The sequence below is a fragment of the Gavia stellata genome, chromosome 8 (genome assembly GCF_030936135.1).
Source record: "Gavia stellata isolate bGavSte3 chromosome 8, bGavSte3.hap2, whole genome shotgun sequence".
Lineage (NCBI taxonomy): Eukaryota > Metazoa > Chordata > Aves > Gaviiformes > Gaviidae > Gavia > Gavia stellata.
In genome coordinates, this window is record NC_082601.1 from 3,016,680 (window position 1) to 3,036,026 (window position 19,347).

Here is a 19,347-nt window from a genome sequence, read left to right on the forward strand (position 1 = left end):
TTGTTGATCAAGACAAGAAACTCCATGTTATTTATGCACAATGAAAAACAGTTTAAAAACAGTTTCCATTGAGATACCTTTTGGCACATTGCCCATCGAAAGTTCCTTTTTAACTCACCTGGCAAAGTGATTGTCTACAGACACAACTTTTCTCTGTTCAAAAACCATGCCAAGCATATGTGCATTTTCATCATAAAATAGTGAATTATAGTGACTTGAGTTTACCCCACTGCCTAGCGAACCAGTGGGTTGTTGTGGGTTGTTTTTTTGTTTTTTTTTTTTAAATACTGCAGGCCGTATGAAGTATCTTCACTAAAATATCCAAGGATTTCATGATGTACACTTGTCTTTCCACTGTTCCCTTACATTTTATGTAATTAAGAAGTATCGGTGATTTCTCCTTGCACGTACTGAAACAATCTTCTTACAGTTCCTTATGGCCCACAGAAAGATGGATCCTCTCAAGCAGACGTAACGGGAGGGTGCTGCATCACGACAACGCGATCATCATGACCGATACAAGCACTGCGACGTTGACTGTCCGCCTGCTGCCATCCGACGTTCTCCGGGCATGCAATACAGCAAATACTGCATTTGTGTGATTGGTTGGTATTTCTACATTGCAAATCATGCCTTCACAGCAAGAAACACACTCCTGTTGAGAAAAAGGAGATCACTGGACATAGGGTAATTCAGCAGCGGCTTTTAGAGATACATGTATTGATCAACTGATTGCAAAGGTTACAGCTAAACATATAGAGCATATATGCTACAACTCCTCTTCCAAATCATGCACCACAGCCTTCCTAGAGTAAGTCATCACCTAGTGCTGTCACTGGGCTTGGAAACTGTGATGTGATGTAATACAGCCGTGTTAGCTGTACTGACAAGTTTGCTAACATTGTAGAAAATAGAGAAAGCTTTCCACCACCTTCCCCTTCTAACACATGAGCTAAAAACATGCATTTGAATGTTTCAAGTTTCAGCTTTGTAAGCTAAAACATTCTGACTGTAAAAACTCTGCTTCCGTTCATTTTCCCCCTCAAGCTTTTGTATTCAGCGTAGTTTTGCATGCTGAACTTCAGACTTTCTTCTTTCAGTCTTCTAGTGCCAGAACCACTGACACAGCTGATTTTCAGGAGGGAATCTTTTTATCTAATCCAAAGGCATGAGAACTCTTACAAGATAAAATGTAGCAGAAGGTGGGCTGCATAGTTAGTTCATGCCCTCAGTCCACCAAAACCTGCTGCAATCAATGAAAGTCGATTCAGATAACATAGAGATTCTTTTATATTTAACATGGATGTTGTCTGCTTTGTCTTTGGTGTCTGAAATCTTTCATGTTAAAAATAATACAACTTTTTTCTCAACTCTTAAGGAATTAGTGGATAATACTTTACTGCAGTGAATAATACTTCTAGCTTTTTGTCACAGAACAAACACTCAGTTGTGTCTTTGCTCAAGAGCGTGGCCTTCGTGGACAAATACAACCTTACTTTGTGTACTGTTAGCCGCGCTACGTTAAGCGGAGACATGACTGAAGTATCTAACTCCCAGGCTGGCTTGCCCAAGGGCTGACAGTGACACAGCCGCAGCAACGCAAGCCCTGGTGCAGGCTGCATAGCCTACCTGGGCACCCTACGCAGAACTCAGAAACCAAGGCCCATGCATTGGGGACGCACCAGCAATGCCCCAGAAAGCTCAGGTGTTTCTTTAGAAGTTGTTATTACACCCTGTCACACAGCAGCGCAAATAGGAAAGCAGGAAGAAGGGGGTAGTCATGCTTCTGTTGCAGAAATTTGATTTCTATTGTTAAATACTGGAGAGTGTATCTTGGCACATCCTCTTCAGCTCAGCAGGAAAAACAAGTACTTTCAGTACAGTGCAAACCTCAAAACCAACGCGCTGCTCTTATACAAAGAGTCGTGCTTACTGTGTGGCCACTTTCTCTGTGATGGTGGCAGCCTACAAAATGGCATTCTTCTCCAGTAGCACATTTTTTGGTGACTGAGGTACTCTTCCCATGGTCTGTGAAGAGATGAACTGTCAAACAGTACTGAGTACCTACAAAATAAATTTTAAAATGTTTATTTGCATAAAGTATGCGTTCTTTTACAGGGTTTAAAAACTTCACACAATTTAGCAAAATATTCCCGTAAAAATTACTTATTTTGTCTGTATAAAGCCATTTTTCAACTTGATCAAAATACCATTTAGCAAGAAATTAATTAGTGATGAAATCTTAGAGCTTAACTGACCCTTCAAACCTCCAGAAAGGTTGCTATTATTTAAACTACTTATTAGCACTATGATCTACACATTTATCTTCCATTCTCTACTCTTTTCTGCAGCACATTCTTGCTTTTCTTTGTTTCAGTCACGCTTCCTCATTCCTCTAGCTCACTTCTTCCCCTTTCCCACTGTTACTGTGCATATCACTGCAAAGAAAAATGAGGAAACATATTTCCATTTTTTCTATCTATCTATCATTTTCTCATGCAAGTATGATGCCTAGTCATTCAGGTCTTGCTGCTCACAAGCAAGCCTACAGCCTAGAGAGACCATTATATCTTGGGATGGTATCCAAAAGGAAGGGGATAAGGCTATGAAGGCAATTCTTAAGTTTTTTTAAACAACATCTTAAAAATTATTTCCTAGGAAGCAGGTAGTTACCTATATACACACACACACAAAAACATATAATTACTTACTACACTATTCATATATTATTAATACATTAATTACTATATTAACAATATATTATTATCTGTTATATAGAGTGTTTTCTACATACATATATATAAATATGAAAATATTTTTTTCACTATTGCTCTGCACTCTGAAATGGTCAAAATATTCACCTCAGCAGAAAACATATGACTCAGTAGTACTAATGACGTAACTGAGGGCACCACTGGGTTGGCATGTTAATCCTATTCAGTTAGACTTCTACAAGATGGCTGAGTCAGGGAGAAACAAATTTAACTACTGTAAAGAATCTCCTTAGTACAGATGCACTTACTTTCAGGACACCATCTATCTTCAGCCCATCTGTTACAGTTGTAATTATCCACTGCATTATCACAGGTAAAGCACTTGAAACTGTTTGGAAATGGAGTGGCTTTAAAAATATTAAAATATAGTTAAGTTTGCAAATATTAAGAAAAAAAATATTCAAAATAATACTTCAAGTGCTTGTATACACACCTACTTCCAAAACCATATTACATACATTTACTTATTTTCAATGATCCATCACTGTTAGACAAATAAAACCTATGACACAAGTTTTGTAGAAAGCTTTTACATTTTTAACTGGTTTTGCTATGCCTGAACTTTAAAACATCTCCTCCTGTTTTCATTCTCTCACAATCCAAAATACCATTCAAGTAGTGGTGGGAAAAACAGGAAAGAGAGAACATCTTATATATATGCACATGACAGTACATCTGCATGTATCTTTGTACAGATACACAATCTACATTGAAATGGCTTTTGATTCCTTTGATGAAAAAAAATACATCTTCAAAACCAGCTTCAGATCTTCACCTGCAACTCTGAAGAAGTCTGAACCCTTTGACAAAGGGATCAAGAGGACTACTATAAAATCTTATTTACATTATATATAAACAGATAGAATATTTTAAGATGCACACTTCCCTAGATGCACATATATTCCTATTATATCTAGCTGTCTTGACTGTTTTAATGATACATATCATGAAAATCTTCTCCCCTTAAATGAAACGATAGAACACTTCTGATGCTAGATAAGAGGCAAAAAAATGATGCTATTAGTGACAACTGGCTTCACAGGTCTCACAAGGTTTTTAATTACCTTCAGTTTGAATTAATTGCATACAGCACACCTATTCTTTCCCTTACAAAAACCCCAACAAGATAAAAGACAAAACCATCTGTATTATTGATGAGAAATCCACTACATAATTTGCTCTGTAGGAAGACATTACAGAGACAGGAAAATATAATAAAAGCACTTAAAACGTGAAAACTATTGCCCTCGTGTACTCTTTAATTTAGCAATGCATGCAACTGTTTGTTTTCATTCCGTCAACTTATCTTAGAAATAAACTAAAGTGCTGTGGGTTGAAAAGCAAAAGTTTTATTTTAAACTTTTTATCCTTCATCTCTGAAGAAGACAAACACCTAAAAAACAAAGGACTGAAAGAATATGGCAATTAACTAAAATGTTAAGCTACAACTGCATACACAAAAAAACCGTAACTCTCTACTTACGGTCCAGTGGAGGTCTCACATTGTAAAAGTTGATGTTCTCAGCTGAAACCAAATTTCCTGAAAGGATGAGGAACGGAAGAAAGGCTCTGGCCAGCGTGTGGTAGAATAACATGCTGAGTATTATTGTACATGAAAAGGAAAACTCTTAGGCCTAGGAAAGAAAGGGAACACATTATTCAGGGGGAATCATAAAGAACTGAGCCTGCAGAATGATAAATTTCCTATGAACTACTCCTGAAACCTTGAAAATTCAGTCCGTAGATATATACTGTGAAGATGGCTAATGCAAGCCAGCACGCAGTGACGAGCAATGCAAAGCTGAGCAGTTACTGCCTTCTGCTGGCCGGGATCCTGTACAGAGTACCTACATTTCCACAAACTTCAAAAAGTTAACATGATTTTTTTAATCTGTTTGTCCTTCTAAGCAATGTCAATCTTATAGATTCCTTGTAAGCATTCCCAGAAGGCAACAGCAAAACTGAACTCCTTCATATCATCCTTGAAACAGACAGGATTACAATACTGTCAGAGAAAGCAAAATGCAGAGAAATGTCATTTTTAACACCAACAGCCTAGAACCCAACACCAGTTCCTTATCTGATATAGATCAGTGTATATCTATTGACTTCAGATAAGCTACATCATCTGAATTGTAAGTGCACATATCAGTGGCACAGCATTAAAGATGATGAGTGTAAATCAGATTTATTTCTTTTTAAAGTGCATACGAAGGGAATGCTAAGGAAGATGCCTGGTGATGGTACAGAAGTTTTGGAGAACTGCGAAGTCAAACGTTTGAAGAGATGAGATACGTGTTTTGGGCGTGCTCTGTGCATTTATTTGGGGCTCCCTTGGTACTTTGGTATGGCTTTATAGACAAGAACTCATCAATGAACATTTTGGTCAGTTTGATATTTAGATGTATGCGCATACATACACGCACACAGGCATGTATGGCAAATTGCAGGGATAATGGAGACCTAGTTCAGATATTAAAAAGCAGGATCAGCTTAAATGGCACTCCGCCCATGCAAATTCCCAGCAAGAGAAACAAGCTTGAGTGGAGGCTCCCGCCAAACCAGAGACGTTGCTTTGAGCTGCCAAGTGCATTCATTCAGAAATCTCCCTGCGCACCCCTGCATGGGCCTAGGTCGATGTGCGCTGCGCCTGCGCAGGAAGCTCTGAATGAATCCTAGCACTGAACTGAAAATGCTACTCAAGACTGAGGCAGAGAAGTCAAAGGATTTCCTTCTTCCTCCTGTCGGGTTTTTGTCTTGGGTTTTTTTTTTTCCAGTTGATACAGACAGGAATTATTTGACGGATGGTTTTGCCAACAAACCAATCAACAGAAAGTTCAACTTTGTGCACTGGGAGTTTAGCCATCCTACTTAAGATTTTTTTTTTAAATCATGGCTTTATGAATGTATTTTGGTAGATACTGGGAAAGCTGCAGCATACCTCTACCTGCAGTGCACCTCCAAGACTATTTTCTGTGGATGGGCCAGATCCCTTCTGACTATAGCCCAGGATCTAAAGAAGGATTAAGAAAAAGAATCTGTGGAAAACATACAGCAACTGAGCACCATAATGCTGTTCTGAAGGAACTAATAAGCTTAAACACTGTATACCCTTATTCATGTTGAAAATGAAGACAGAAACCTAGAAGTGTGGTGGTTTTTATAACAAAATATCCAAAGAAGCACCTGAACTACACAGTACAGCTCTGCCTTACTGCGTGCTATCCTACTGCACAAATACAGGTTCCCTCTTTCCTGTGATACCCCAATGTCATAAAAGACAAACGAAAGACAAAGAGTGCAGCAATGAGACTACTCGGTCCTTCCATGAGGGTGAGTTTACTTCTCTTGCAAGGCAAAACCATTATTTAGGCAATGACCTGGGCGGGACCAGACTACATCAGATGAATATATATTTCATACTCTAGAGACATCCAAACTTTCAACACATGCTGTGACCAAAATAGAAGCACTAATCAGCAGCAAGGTAACCTAAAAGAGCAAAGACAATCTTCAGCCTCCAGATTAGAGGTTGTTAGCAAAGTATGAAGTAAACAGGTCCCCCACAGTTCGTTCCTTACTGAAAAAGAAGCACAAAAATGTTGGTCAAATCCTTACCACCACTGCAAAATCCAAAATAAATCTAAACCACAGTTACAGTTCTCTCCAATTAAGCCCATGATATTTGCACGAGATATTCAGCAGCATTAAAGACGGGCTGTTTATAACCCTCCTGACTTGCCTCACAAGCACGTACTTGAGGTGCACCTTTCAAATGTAGACTTAGTTATAGTGGGGTTTTCTTAATTTGTTGAGAGACAAACCTGTGCATCATGACTGGATGCTTTTCTGCTGACAAGTCAACCACATCATGTTCTGGCACTGAGCTGTCACCTCCAAAGTGTATTTCATGACCCTTTAATATTTTCCAAGACAGATCAACAGAATGTGGCATTATCCAGGATAGGAGAAAGGGAAAAGAGGAGACAGTGCTGCTACTACAAATCATGAATGATCCAACATACTATCCAGCTTAATTTCTCCTTCCTCGAGCATTCTTAACTCTACCAGTTTATGTTGGAGACAACATCTCTCCCTCAAGTTCCTTTTGTTTTACACAGTTCATTTTAAGTTAGTGCTTAAAAAGTCTGCCCTTTGCCATCTGTATCTAACATTCTTCAAATCAATTTTTGCTCACAAAATAACCTTTTATCCCAGTGTCAAGAGGTGACAGAATTTCTATTCCACATGACATATTTCTTCTTTTCTTCACAGACAATAATTCCCCATATTATCCCATCCTACTCTTCTGCTTCAAGGTATTTTGGATCAGGTTTCCATGATCTAACCAAGAGAAGGAAGCACCACAGTGTACCAAACCCCTTCATTAATACCATAACCATTATTCTGAATGAGTGGAAGAGTGAAAGTCAACGTAGTAACAAAATGTCACAGGTACAGGAAGCAAAATACATTAGCGTAATTTCTATAAAATAAGGCTTTCCATGAGAATAGCCAATCTGAGAAAAAATTAACAGCTAAAGATGCACAAAGGCTAACTTAAGAGATTTTCGTTTCCCATGCAGAGGAGAATTCTTACATGGTGATTTAAAAACAAAAATACCCCCAAAGCACAGAATATGAAATGCAATTATGCACAATCGAATTAGCCAGCTCTTCAGTAAGGTCCCCTTTTTCTGATGGAGAAGACACATCCCTCCTGTCACACCATTTACAGGTTGTCCTTTCCTGTTCTTTCCCATAGGTATCTCCTGTCATCCGTTACTGGAGTCCAAACACAGAATGATGAGATGTTTGGTCTGACTCAGTACAGCCCCTCATTCTTACATTCATCCCGTTTATCCCACTACTCTGCAGAAAGAGATGAAAGCTACTTTTAACAGCAAGGTGGAATTTTACCGTGCTGAGCCACGTTTTTTGGGACATGGTTTAGTGGGCATGGTGGTGTTGGGTTGATGGTTGGACTTGATGATCTTACAGGTCTTTTCCAACCTTAATGATTCTGTGATTCTGTTTCCCTACCTCCCCCTGCTCAGCCTTTCCACTTGGAGGAAGACAGAGGCAAGGGGATGGCACAGCCAGGAACGCTGCACCAAAACCAAGCCTGCTGGGAAGCCTGTGCCAGGATAAGCTGGTCCCCAGGCCCTGGGAGGGAGAGACACAGTAACCTCTCGCTACCGTCTCAATCTCTGTATCCTTTGCTAGGACACCATAAAGTGTCTTTACATGCAGAATAAGTACTAGCTCGAAATCAGAACTGCTACATATTTAATTTTATTAAAATAAAAAAAAAAATACAGAAACTGATGCTAATGTGTAGAGTTAAAAAGACAGTAACTCCAGTACAAGTAGGTACCAGTTTTCAGAGCCACAGTTCCTGATTCTAATTGCCTTGCTCTTGTGTCCCTGGAGGATCAGGGATCCAGTTTTCACTGACTCCAACGGGCCCTTAATGCACACTCAGGCTGCTTGAGCATTGCTGCTAAAAGCGTGAGCAGAATCTTTTTTGTGCCTTTAACGCCAACATCCTTCTTCACGGTTCCCTTGCAAAATAGCTCTGGTTATGCCCTTTGAATAGCACAAGCAAGTTACTTTTCAATTGGCAAGCCAGTTGTAATCAAGTAGCAAATTTCAGTGTATTTCGGGCAGCTCAATAGCATTTAATCCTTTCGGTTTTACTCTGTAGGAAGATAGGGTATTGATTCATTTCAGTGCATAACAGTTGCAAAATTTATCGCTTTAATGTATCTTTTCTGCAGTTTCTGCTAGGTTGAGGAAAATTTGCCTTTATGGGGAGACTGGACTGTAACTTGATCTGATGCACCTGGATAGCAAATAAAAGGCACAATTACACTTGTGCCAGCTTTCTACAAATTCAAGCTCTCTCCTGCTCCCCTCCCCCAAGTTCCCATTGCTTTCCCCAGAGAAGCTCATGCCAAATGGAAAATTTTAGAGAATATAAATACAAAAAAGCTAGTCTTCAGCTGGTGTAAAGCACGGTAAATTGACCTCACAATTTGCTGTAGTCAAAGGTGTCCTTGTTTGCTAACCAGGCCAATAAATAATGGATATCGTTTGAGATAGTCTTAGTTACACAGCTGCACCAGAAGTCATTCTCAAATAAAACAGGAAAATATTGGCCAAAAAATGGCTTTCATATCTTATCCAAAATCTTTAAAAAGCTTATTTTCTTCATAGTCTCTTATCTCTGTTGTGCTTTCATATAATATTATCTGGTAGCATGAATAAACATTTCATTATGCCCAATTAGGAACTCTCATTAATGAAGGGAAAAACTGTCGGAATACAGATTAACTTATATAAACAAGAGCAAACACGGAGACATAGCTCTCCTGGGGTGAGGGAAGAAGACCCAAGAGGGGAGGGCTCTTCACGTATGCTCTGTAAAGAACTAAGGCACATTTCAAGAAAATGATGAGGAATATAATGGCTGAAACAATTAATTTATACCAGAAGGTTTTAAACTTTATCTTGCAGAACATAACAGAAGAGTAGGAAGCAGCGTGCTTGATTTCTGATTTTAATAAAATTCAAGTCTGTCTACACTGTTTTTCCTGGCAGACTCTGTGGAGGATTAGCAGATTTAACATCAGATATGGAATGCAAATGAAACTTCCTCCTGTCATTTACTAAGCAATTTTCAGGTGCTATTAAATAATTGCAAATGCTTATGTTAAGCTTGTTAAATACCACTTCAGGACATAAGAGTTAGAAATACATAGGCAGAAAGGTATGTATGTTAAGGGCTGAAAAAGTTAAAACCAACACCTGACATCATCAGGTGTTCCCTACAACAAATCAGAAAGGCCAAAACTGACACTTCAACTTATCTAAAAGGACAGAACCGGCTCCTTGGCTTCCCCATTTCTTAGACAAATACTGCCATTCTCATGTTTTCCTCTGGAGACCATTTAATTTGATCTGTAAGCCACCATTTACCCCACTTCAAAACTCAGGGATTGAATAAGTGGATGGAACAAATAAGAGAAAACCTTCATTTTCTTTGGGAAATAGGCAGAGCACATTTGAAATAAAAAAGGGGGAAAAAAGGAAATACCTTGAAGGATTAAAAACCCCCAAAATACTATTACAGATCTGCAAGTTAAAACTACTTGTTATACAAGTCCTACCTTTTCTTACCTACTGAGTCGAAGTCTCTATTTTCTGATTTTTTGCCTTACAGCGTGTTATCATTAGTACAGAATAATAAAGGAAAACAGATTTTACATTACACTGACAGACATCTGCAACTACTAACACTGACAGAATAAAATTTACATTATCGACATTATTTTTAAACACAACACCTTTCTTTATCTTCACCCATAGCACACTTAACCATGCCTGGAATTAAATTTGGTCTTAATTACAAGAAATTATAGAGTTCTTTATCTAAGATCTTACAAAAGTAAAACACATACAGATCTGGTAATGACAACATCATTTAGCTTGGGGTATAAAGCTGGCATGGGAAGTTGTGATGCAAACCGATTGCGAGACATGGAGGTGTCTGACTACACAATAGATAAAACTGCAGTGATTTTGAAAAAAAGAATGTATGATTAATGTGATAAATTACTACAGTACCATTGAAGTGAAGTATTTGCAAGGATAAAACATGTATTTGTTTTTAAGCTCATACAAAAGAGAAGATCCATGGAATGAAAACTGCATTGCATCTCATTCCTTTTATAGCCAAAACTGCTCAGCAAAAATGAGTCTTGAGCACTGATGTTTACTTTAAAATTCAGAATCCCTGATCATCTTTGGAAAATAATTTATTCTATCTAAAAATCCATTAATAAGAGATAAATTCCCTATTCCCTTCTGCAAGTATATAATTTCCTCAAAGAACTGCACTTTGTCAAAGTTATGGATGACCAAATGTTTCACACTTCAGCTTGTAACAGCTTCTATGTGTCACATATGCAAAGGTTTTAAATCTCTCTCTCCCACCTGCGCAAGACTGGAAATGGGAAATTAGTATTACTCTAGAGAAAAGAGATTATAGGCATAAGCAGCGTTTTTTCTTTCCTTGAGCCCATCAGAGCACTTCTGTAAAAATCCGTTTAATGGTATTAATTTTACAGAATATTTTTTTAAACACCTCAGTGGATCAGACCATTATTAACTAGTCAGGCCTCACTACAAATGGTGGGCTAGAAGTTAAGCAGACCTACCTCTCTATACAGAAGCTATCGGGACCCCAGTTTACACGAGCCAAAGGCCCCAGTGAACACCCAACCAGCCAAAAGTAGAAGACAAAATTCTGATTTTCAGTATCCTACTACAAGTTAAACTCCAGACCACAGTCAATATTTAAAAGACTTCTTTATTCCTGCCAACCTAAAGCTGCTCGTAATCAGCAAGAGCACAAGGTAATACTACTGCATGTTGCACAAGAACAAAGTTGTTCAAGACCTATTTTAGAACATGAGAGAGGTGGGACAACAACAACATTCCTCCAAGGAAATCAAGACATATCTGTGTATTTCTATATACAGTCCACTAATTATTATTAAATGGAAAATGCAGGTCTTCAGCCAGTTCAATTCAGCCTCAGAAATATGCCTTGGTTTTAATGCCTGTTTTTCCAAGTGAAATCCTATTTCTAACAGATCCTACGCCTGATACGCACAGTTACGCATGCATGAAGTTACATATACCATTCTAGACAATAAAACTTAAGACATTCTAGACAACAGAAATGAGAACCTAACGATTTCCTCTTGTGAAATAAATATTACATTCTCTTTCAAATTAAAACGTCAAACCAGGATTTGCCCAGAAAAGATTTGCTAGGAGAAGAGAGTGTTTGCATGCAGTCCTACTTCAAGTCTTAAATTCACCAAAATCTGTTTGAACCTGCGGGATCAGACAAATTAGAAGGTATGACAGTTTCTGCATCAGAAAGAACATTTTTCACAAGCTTCACATTCAGCTGTATTTCAAAACTAAGATTTAAGCTACGCACCACCTGAGTTCATAAACCTGAAAAGTATGTTCTTTTACCCAACGCTGATGTCTGGAGTGAATTCACAGACATCAGCCTTTGCTTCTTTACTCCTGGTCATTATCTCAGCACCTTGGGTGGTTTGTTTGTTTGTTTGTTTTCCCCCAGCTGCTTGGAAAGAATAAAGGGTGCAAAAAAATTGGTCCCCCTGTCCTTTCCTCCAATCTTAGTTGCAACCTTTTCCCAAGTCACAAAGGGTTCAGTATCGCATATGTGCCAATACAAACTCAAATTTTGAACTGAAAGAATATGAAGAAAAGGTAAAGTAACTTTGCCTAGTTCTACTGTACCACATGTCAGGGTCCAAGCTCTCATGGCAAAATGTCACCAAAGGGTGAGCGGAGAAGCTGGCCACAGATACTACATTTTCTACAAGAACACAACACTAGCGGGACTATTTTGCCTTTGTTCTCCCAGTAATAAGAAAATGGTCAGCAATGCCCTTCCACCACGAGTTTATGCCTGTTTAAGACAGTAGCACAAACTAATCTACACTGCAATTGAAAAAACCCCCACACAGAGTCAACCGCTGGTTTATATTGGCAGGGTTTAATGTGTGAAATTTATAGCGCCAGTACTTGGCTGATACTATCTTTGCCTCGTGTTTCTATCAGCTTTTTGTTACTATGCAGTCCTTGAAATCATAAACAATAGAATCTCCTTGAATGCACCAGGAATGACTGCAAATGCTTCTGGAGAGATACCAGCGGTTCCCAGTTCTGCTAGACTATGTCCAGGGAACCGCAACAACAAACTCCTGCTACTGAATGAACTGAGTTCAAAAATCAGTTGTGAAGAACAAAGAGTCTGCCTTCATATTGAACTCATTGAGAAGAAGCTTTTGTTCAGAAGCACCTGAACTCATTTAAAGAGCTAGGAAGTCCCATTTCTAAGAAACACACATATCTGAATCAAACTCTGTATTGAAAATGTAACTTTAAAAGCAGAAATCTTTTGCAGGTTATATTTTCATGGCCTACATGACGCTTATGTTTATTGAAAGGACTGATTTGCATTGCAAATGTGCTGGAGGCAGGGAAAGAGTGACATTCTGATTACTATCAAGTCAACACAGAATCTACTACAGGAGTAACTAATCAATTGACATAAAAAGTACCTGCCTTGAAACCGCATTGCCTACAGAGCTGCACTGCAGCTCAGTGTCATACATCACGCATAACATTGCTAGCAGTGTAACAGAACTAGTTTTGAACAGAAAATTAATCATAGTGGCACTGATTACACTGCTGAAAAATGTTTTGTGCACAAAATCCCCCCTCCTCCACATTACTCTTCCACATTTCTAAGGCACATTCTTTCAGTCAGTGAAAACTGATCAAGTTTTTGAGTAATTCCCATTACTCTGCCTTGCCCTAACTGAGCTGACGTAACATCTCCAGCAAATGTAGTTCTCAGTAGATGAACCCAAACTGTGCATTTCCCCCCCAGTTTTCTCTTTGAAATCTCAGACTACTCCACTCTGAAGCAATGGATATGCTTCCCAAATTGTATTTTTCTACTTGAGATACAACCACTAATGGAGAAGAGATGATGAAAATCCCATTTCCAAGCCAAGTTTTTCTGTTTGCAGTACTCTGGTTTCTACAACCCCTTCTAGCCGAACTTTTCTCTCATTATTTGCGACCAAAGGGTGAGCAGAGAAGCTGGCACTGATGAGAGTGCTTCTGGTAATGTCTTTTAGGAAAATCTTAATATACATGACAGAATATATCTACACACATATTTTGCAGCATTGTCTTCTTAACGAAAGATTTACTTGGAACATATGTCCAGAGGTACGTGAACTCTGCAAAAGCAGGAGATGAAAGGGGGTAAGGAGAAAAGGGCTTTCTTTTTCTAAGAGTACTAAGAAAGCCTGTTTCAATTCCTTACAGTTACAAACACAAAAAGGCTTAAGAGTCATTTGTTTGTTTTGAAATGCTTTAAATGAACTAGGCTTAATAAATTGCTGACCCATCCAGTCTGACCTAGTGTAAGATGGCATTTACTTCCAGTCAACACTCTAATCCGAACAGTTGAAAACAGCAGAAAGCAAATCTCAATTTTTACTAGCTGAGAACTATTACCCACAAGCAGTATTTGGCACAATTTGTTATTTCAACAGCCTCAGTCAGCCTTCTGTTGCATTGTGAGAGAAAAGTGATTTGCCCTTATTTCAAGGGGAGGGACAATACAAACATTAAAAGCTCCCTTCCACAGGTTCACAAAAGCTGTGTTGACATACATGCCATATCTTCAACTACAAAACCCAAACGCTGCACTGTTTTCTTCCTCTAGGGCTCAAATTTCTGGAGCAGAAGCACATAGCTTCCATGTCTATAGGCACAACTTGGTATTAAGCATTAATAATTAAATATAATAATATTTAATTAAAATTATTTGAAAATAATTAATTTTGTAGAGTTTCTCTCATTCCCCTTCACCATAAACATCCGTGCTCTGGAACTGGAATCACATCACTATGTGTAGCAGCTGAAAGGAAATCACACTTCCATCATCTTGCAGTTACTTGTTTCATTTGCTAGAGGCTGAGTCTTGAATATCATAGTAGCTAAGGAAACATTCCCAGGATTTAGAAAAAACCCAACATCCATCATTTCTGGTCTTTTCATCGTTGTCCAGGACAGGCATAGAGCATTTCATTGCATTTTCTCATCATGTTTTTCACTAAAGTGTCACTATCTTTTTTTTTAAAAAGCATGAATTGAAACAGTGCAGAAGACAGGGAGCCAGCCATGGCCAGTGCCAGCCGTTTGCGCTGGAACAGCATCAAGCCAGTCCCTTCACTTCTTGCAGCTTTAGCTCCCACTTGTCTCCCTGGCAGCTGTTGCAGTAATTCAATAATAGCACTGGTTATTTTACAAATCTTAACCATCCGGAATGGTCCCATCCTCAACATAATAGCATACTGAATATTGGAAGGAAACAGGTAAAAGTCTATTGCACAAAAAAATCCAATCCCGACAGCTGTTTTATTACCACCAAAGGGACAGGGGTACCTCTTCTCCTCATCTCTTCACACTGCAAAAGATACTGTGACTGTGGGTGTGATTCATGGTGTTTCTTCTAAAGGAAGCAACCAAGCATCTTGGTGTTGTCTAGAACAAATGACACACATGTCCCATTTCTCAGCTGTTTCTTGTTTTCTTATCTCTTTAGTGTGACGCTATCCAGGCAGCGAAATTTCCTCACTTCCTAGAGGAGGTACGTAAGAGTTTTATAACTACAGTGACAGAACTGCTTCTATTCAGTACCATCCTAGCTCTTCACAATACTCTCCAAGACAGAAAGGCTATTCACCCTTCAAATATGTCCTTCCCACCTTCACGTCTCTGAAGTCCTCTCTGAGGAGAAATCACCTTTAGTTTCTGCGTATTCCTGCAGAGCAGAGACCGGCTTGTATTCCCAAAGCCTAATACTTGATAAAGCCTCGCGGCTTACTCCTTTCAGTCAAGTCAATGGAATAATAAAACAAAACATGGGAAGTAATTTATAATCTGAACTAAAAGATAGTTTTCATTCAATTAGAAGAGCAACAGAAAGAGACAAAGTGCACATTCTACCTCTGCACTTATCTGCCCAAAAGACAATGACACATTCTCAAATAAACTGGCAGTGGGTAACAAGTAACAATAAGAATGCCTCTGGGTGGGGAGGTTTATTTGCTATACATATTGCCTGCAATGGGCAGGATTTAATTTGACAAATTAAAGTTGGCAAATTTTCTGTTTCCTTCATTTCCTGTTCACAAATGGAAAGTAATGTTAAACAGAAAAGCACTACTAGTAGGAAAAAAATAATCCTACTTTACTGAAAACAATGACTCCCTGGCAGGTAATGCATAAAAGTATTGTATTTTAGAAGTGAATGCCAATTTCTGCATCTGAAATATCATCGGTTGTTTTGCAGCAGAATTTCTTCAGAGATTTATGAACTGGTACGATTGGACTAAGCTCAAACTTAAGAACCAAATGCTCTATCTGCCCTTTTTTTCTTTTACATTTCGGGTCCTCCCATGCATTTCCACATAGCCTCACAGCTCTCCCTTTCCGACAGTAGCAGACACCCACTGCTGCATCCATTTGCAGCAAACTAACTTTGACTACTGATAAAGTTTACCAGCCAGAACCCATATAAAATACTATGTGCAAACCATGCAATATTTGCACACTGCATTTCAAAACAGGTGCACAACTCAACATAAAGGGTGAATAAATAGTTTATTGTAGCCATTTCTCTTTATTGTGCTTTCCATACACTGTAGGCCAGTTCCAAGTACTATCAGATGCCATTTGAGTAAGCTATCCGTATAAATGAACACAGATGAAAACTTGCCTTGCTACTATTCCCCTCTAAACAGAAAGCAATTCACTGGGGGACAGAAGAAATCTTATTCCTTTTGTGTACGGGAGCTCACATTCTGACTCTCCACAATCAAAGGCACCATGTGCTTTTTCATAAGGTTACTCAGAGCCTTGCAGAAAGCCTTTGTATAACCTTGGGTGCATTTTAGGCAGATAGGTCATTATCAAATTAGCGCCGGGATAAATTGGAAAGAAAGACACGAGAAGAAAAATCACCAGTAAGAAAAAAATTAAAATAAATCCAAACACCAGTAATGGAAAAAAACCTCAGACACCATTAAGAAAAAAACCCCAAACACTAGTAATGGAAAAAAACCCCAAACACTAGCAAACACTAGTAAGAAAATAAACACTAGTAAGAAAAACATTGCAGTCTCCCATAACAAAAACTATTGCATACCTTTATTTATTATTACTATTAGTCTCGTCAGGTCTACATTCTTTCACCAGGTTGCATAGATTTCCCTCAGCACTTGCAAGCATCATATGAAAAGGGCAAAAAGAAGAAGTAGAAGGAAACACAGATGTTAGGCCATTTCATTTTGGAGGATTTGTAGGATTTCAGTTGATTTAATTATTGTCTCTTTGGACTGACAATACGTACGTATTTCAACATGTCTTTCAATACTCTCCCTTAACGTAGGAGAGCAGATTTTTCATTCGATTTTCTTGTGTTAGCTAATACATTTTTAAAAGGTTTTTCTGTCAGGCTTCTTCCCTGTAAAAAAAAAAAATATGTTTGCTTGGGAGATGGCTCAGACCTCTGTTACGAAGCAGGAGTTATGAAGCTCTCTCTTCTCCAAAACCACCCAGCAACGAGTTGTTTCAGGAAAGAAAACGCGAACATCTCAGCTTACAGGGATAATTCCTCCTGTATATATTCACCCTCCTTCCCGACAATCTGCAATTCAGGGACTTCCTGGGGCAGAGACAGTGTACATACCTTGGTGGTTAATTGCCCGTCCATGGCTTGGTTAATTGAACTGTCCATGGGTTATTATTGTCAGTTCTTGAACCCATCTAGAGTTTTGGTAATCACAACATCCTATAGCAATAAATTGCAAAGTACAAACATGTACCTTTTGAAAAAGTACTTCCTTCTCTTTGTTTTAAACCAGCTGCCTGTTTCATTTTATGGCATCTAGTCCTTGCACTGTGACAAACCATGAATGACCATTCTTGACTTCCTTTCCCCCCCACTTGCTGTGATTTAATCATCATCTGCCACATCCCTGATTCAGTTGCCTCTTTTTCAGAGCTGAAAAATGTAAAACTTTTTCATGGAAGTTGAAGATCTTTGTTGTCTTCTGCACATTTTTTGGCTCATAGTATATATTCTGAAATCAGGAGAAAAGCAACCACTAAACAAAGTGTGGGTGCATTACAAGAGGTGAGGGGGGGAGGTGAGAAGACACACCCACCCACAAGTCCTATACTCCAACCTAAGCAGACTTCATACCTAAACTGAAGGAAAAATTAAATTTTCATTACTGGTAATAGTATACAAAATTTCCTTTTGTTAAGTATATTAATTTTCACAGTGTGGGTAATACAACACATTAGCCATAGGCTAGAAATACACCTTTTTAGAGGTTAAATGACGTTCAGAAATTGTCAACTAAGAGCAAGTCCTACATGCACATCCAGTGATTCCTCAAAACATATTCTGTGAACATGAACAGATGAAGAGGGCAACTTGTAGCTTATTACCTTTGTTCCGATACTTCTAACGTGATGCATGGATTATGCAGAAGTTGACACAAACAGAAAATTAATTATCTACTTCAAGGATTTACAGCTGTGTATAAACAAAATAAGAACACAACTGAAACATTTTCATAGTCAGATCTTCAATTCCAAGTGTCAGCCTGGAGCAAAATTTTAATGTCTGAGCTACAGTATTCAACACCCAAACATGGCAAGGTTCAAAAAGAACATCCTTTCAGACTCTTAATTATTACTGCACTGAAAACTAGAGGTTAGCAAAAAGTCTTCAGTGTGTGGTGACAGAAGGAGGGAAAACAGGGAAAAGAAATGCGGGATGGGCTGCATCAATAAACCGTACTAAGGCAATTGAATAAAAATACAGACAGACGGCCAGGACAAGTTAATCAGTGGAGAATCTAGAGAGCAACCTGAATCAGCATATTTTAGAGCTTTAAGTGTAAGCTGAAGAATTCTACAGAACTAAATTACCCAGCAAGTGGAAAGCTATCCCTTCCATAATACCAGACAAATATATAGGAAGCAATAAACTTTATTACAGGAAAAAAGAAATTCAACAGTCTTTTGAAATAAGAGAACTTTCTTGCTGCAATTCTGTGCTCTCACTTATCTACCATGAATGGGCTTCAGTGATGGAAAACCAGCAGCAGGGAAAAGAAAAAGAGACAACATTCCTGAACAGTTCTTAGCTGATGCTTTAATCATTTGTATTATCAGTATAAAGGGATGCTGCATCAGCGAAACTTTCTCAGTGTTTTCAAGACGTATCTTTATACATTACCAGAGAAACACTGCAATATCTACAATGACGTGGACGCAGCAGCAGAAGGGAACACGGCTTAGAACAAAAGGGAAATGTCTCTAACAACCATCATTGCCTGATGAACAGAAACAATCACAACGTGCATCTGGTGACTACCTCTGCCTCTGATGGACTAGAATTTCATCTTTTACAATAGTTACACTGATACATGCAGCTATATATGCTATGTAGGTACGAAAAGGTAACTGAATATACAACACTACATGGTATTTGCTTGTACTACAGGTATAAATCTGTAACTTAGCAATGTGATCTTAAGAAAAATTAAATAGACCATTTGACCATAGCAACTGATTAGAGTCTATAAAAGGTACTTGTGTTTGTTTAACAAAATAAATCTGTAGCTAAGATAAACCATTGAGTGGAAAGGTGCTAAGAGAGGTAAAAAAAAAAAAGTTCTAGAAAAGACCACGTAGGTTAGCAGAAGAGAGCAAGACTAAAAGCTAAGTTCTTTCAATGTGGACCAAGATAGAGCACGCTGCAAAAAGAGAAACTACTTTCCTCCTGCCCTGTCTCACTCCCTCCACCCTCTCCCAAAACCTTTGGTTGCTTAAGAACTGGTCATCTAATTAAAGAAACAACAGG

General features: G+C 38.5%; 1 protein-coding gene across 1 annotated transcript; it reads right to left on the bottom strand.

Annotated features, from left to right (window-relative positions):
* Nucleotides 1-490: 490 nt before the first annotated feature.
* On the bottom strand, nucleotides 491-6,103 carry LYPD6B (LY6/PLAUR domain containing 6B). Its single transcript, XM_059820502.1, has 6 exons — nucleotides 6,005-6,103; nucleotides 5,716-5,787; nucleotides 4,258-4,399; nucleotides 3,023-3,121; nucleotides 1,934-2,064; nucleotides 491-655 (listed from the first exon to the last, which is right to left on the bottom strand). The coding sequence occupies exons 1-6, from the start codon at nucleotides 6,101-6,103 to the stop codon at nucleotides 491-493; spliced, it is 708 nt and encodes a 235-aa protein (XP_059676485.1).
* Between the last annotated feature and the right edge of the window lie 13,244 nt (nucleotides 6,104-19,347).

What these genes read in the sequence shown, in the direction of transcription:
- LYPD6B (XM_059820502.1), bottom strand. Translation starts at nt 6,103, where the DNA reads ATGGAAGGACCGAGTAGTCTCATTGCTGCACTCTTTGTCTTTCGTTTG. An exon ending in GAGGTGCACTGCAGGTAGAG is followed by an intron (nt 4,400 to 5,715) that starts GTATGCTGCAGC and finishes TAGGCCTAAGAG; the next exon opens with TTTTCCTTTTCATGTACAAT. An exon ending in ACAGAGAAAGTGGCCACACA is followed by an intron (nt 656 to 1,933) that starts GTAAGCACGACT and finishes TTTTCTCAACAG; the next exon opens with GAGTGTGTTTCTTGCTGTGA.